At 30.8% G+C, this 2,206-nt stretch overlaps 1 protein-coding gene across 1 annotated transcript in view; it reads left to right on the forward strand.

The window, feature by feature from the left end:
• The window catches only part of LOC119688867, a gene marked incomplete at its 3' end in the record, with an annotated part of 38,433 nt that extends 36,231 nt beyond the window's left edge, over positions 1-2,202 (forward strand). The window contains exons 8-12 of the mRNA XM_038103528.1: positions 906-1,078; positions 1,166-1,427; positions 1,493-1,892; positions 1,973-2,048; positions 2,125-2,202. Of these exons, the coding sequence (XP_037959456.1) occupies positions 906-1,078; positions 1,166-1,427; positions 1,493-1,892; positions 1,973-2,048; positions 2,125-2,202 (989 nt within the window). The remainder of the gene's footprint in view (positions 1-905; positions 1,079-1,165; positions 1,428-1,492; positions 1,893-1,972; positions 2,049-2,124) is intronic.
• Positions 2,203-2,206: the final 4 nt, after the last annotated feature.

The raw sequence follows: 2,206 nt of genomic DNA on the forward strand, positions 1-2,206 counted from the left end.
TGTTTTTAATCACTCAGACAATATGAAATCTTTAGTGAGTTTCCTTAATTATATTTTAAATATCTTATATATTCTATATATATTTTAAAAATATATATAGAATTCCAGAGCCATGTATGCTACTTTGTTTTTTATAATAAAATATTTTCATCATGTCAATTTATATGTAACATATTACAATATAATTGGTCTGTAATCTTAACCTTTTTGAAGATATGGGAGTAATATATTTTAAATCGCTTAAAACAATATTCAAAAGATCCAAAATAGCAGCGCACAGTGACATTTTTCTTATACTTGTATTTTAAATCTGTTACTCGGTAATAATAATTTAATTGCTCTTAATATATTATTAAAATAAATTGTTTAATTTTTACTAGAAAAAATTACATATTAATCACTTAATCAATTACAACATAAAAGAAGTGATTTCATAAAAGTGCTAGTTAAAGCACTAAATCACAACAAATCTTCTTTTCAAGATTCCATTAACTCCACTTGGAGTCACAAATATTTTTAGTTTTGCTATCTCTGACTATTCTCTGACTTCAAAATTTTGATATACTTATAGTTGTTTTTTAAAATTTATTAATTTATATCTTAGATACTAAAATTTAACCACCTTTCTGAGCCATATTATTTGGAATTAAAATAAATCAATAATTCATAAATTAATAGTTCGATTAATATTAATATTAAATAAAATTAATTTTAAAAAAAACTAGTAGTTTGCATGAAATATTTATTAAATTGACTATTAAGGCTTATCAACCCCAAAAATTTTACAATTTAACACAACTTGGATTGGAAACAAGTAGTTGATTTATTAACTTGCCATCATTACTTACAAATAGTAAAAGGAAAAACATTTCAAATCCTTATTTTTCCATACATATAAACTTCAGCTCAACAGTACAACTGTGTTACTCCCGATAATTATTATGGCTATTGTGTTCTCCTGAGTTATTGTCCTCAAATTGCAAACATATTTCAGACAACAAATCGACGTGTTGCCGAGCAGTATATTATTGGGCTACAAAGAAGCTGCGGTACACGTAATGTAAATGGTGATCCAGTGGTAAGTAATTTAGAAACTAATCTCTTTAACCGAGATATATTACAAAGTTCTATTTTGGAGTTGTATTAAACTTCCCATAATGCTTAGGTGTGCTGTACAAGACCACAACAACAACAACAACAACAGCAACAAAATATCAGAACAACGCCAAATCCAGTAACTCAACCAACAAATCCATTTTTTCCAACAGGTCGACCAATAACACAGGCACCAATAACGCAAGCACCAATAACACAACCTCCGACCACAACAACAACAACCACACCACAGCCAATAACATCGGCACCACTTATTGAACCAAAAGGTACCTACTGTCGTGGTCCTGATATACGCGAAGGTTCATGCATAGGTTAGTTATATAATTGTCACTTCAATGTTTCCATCAGTTATCTATATTATTTAAATATATTTTAGATCTTAAGAACTGCCAGGAACTTGTGAATGAACTTTATGCTAAGCAGAATGATCAAACATTTGCAAATTTCTTACGTGCATCAAATCGTATTTGTGGAGCTACTGGTAGCATTGTCTGTTGCCCAACTGGCACAAGTCAGCAGTTAACAACTACTGCAACACCCAGAGTGAACAGCAATGAAATACCAACACGTTTACCGACAGTGACTGAAGGTTGTGGTTACACCGCAAGTTCCTATAAAAAGATTGTGGGTGGTGAAGTGAGCAAGAAAGGTGCTTGGCCGTGGATAGCTTTGCTTGGTTATAACGATGAGTTATCTTCATCTCCTTTCAAGTGTGGTGGCACACTCATTACGGCTAGACATGTGATAACAGCAGCACATTGTATACGTAGTGATTTGTAAGTGACTTTAGCTAATATCTAACCTAATCCTACGTTAATATAAAGTAAGCTATATATTTATTCTTTTCTTTTTGTAGGAGTTTTGTGAGATTAGGTGAACATGATTTATCTACCGACACTGAAACTAAGCACGTCGATATTCCTATTGTTAAAGTAAGTTTAATAGTGATTTAATTTCAATCTTTTCTTTAAACATTTTGATTTTTATTTCAAATAAAACTACTTGCAGCAAGTGGTAAACACGGACTATAATAAACGTAACGGTCACAGTGACATTGCACTACTATATCTTGAACGAAATGTGGAATTTA

This window comes from Teleopsis dalmanni, chromosome X (genome assembly GCF_002237135.1).
Source record: "Teleopsis dalmanni isolate 2A chromosome X, ASM223713v2, whole genome shotgun sequence".
Lineage (NCBI taxonomy): Eukaryota > Metazoa > Arthropoda > Insecta > Diptera > Diopsidae > Teleopsis > Teleopsis dalmanni.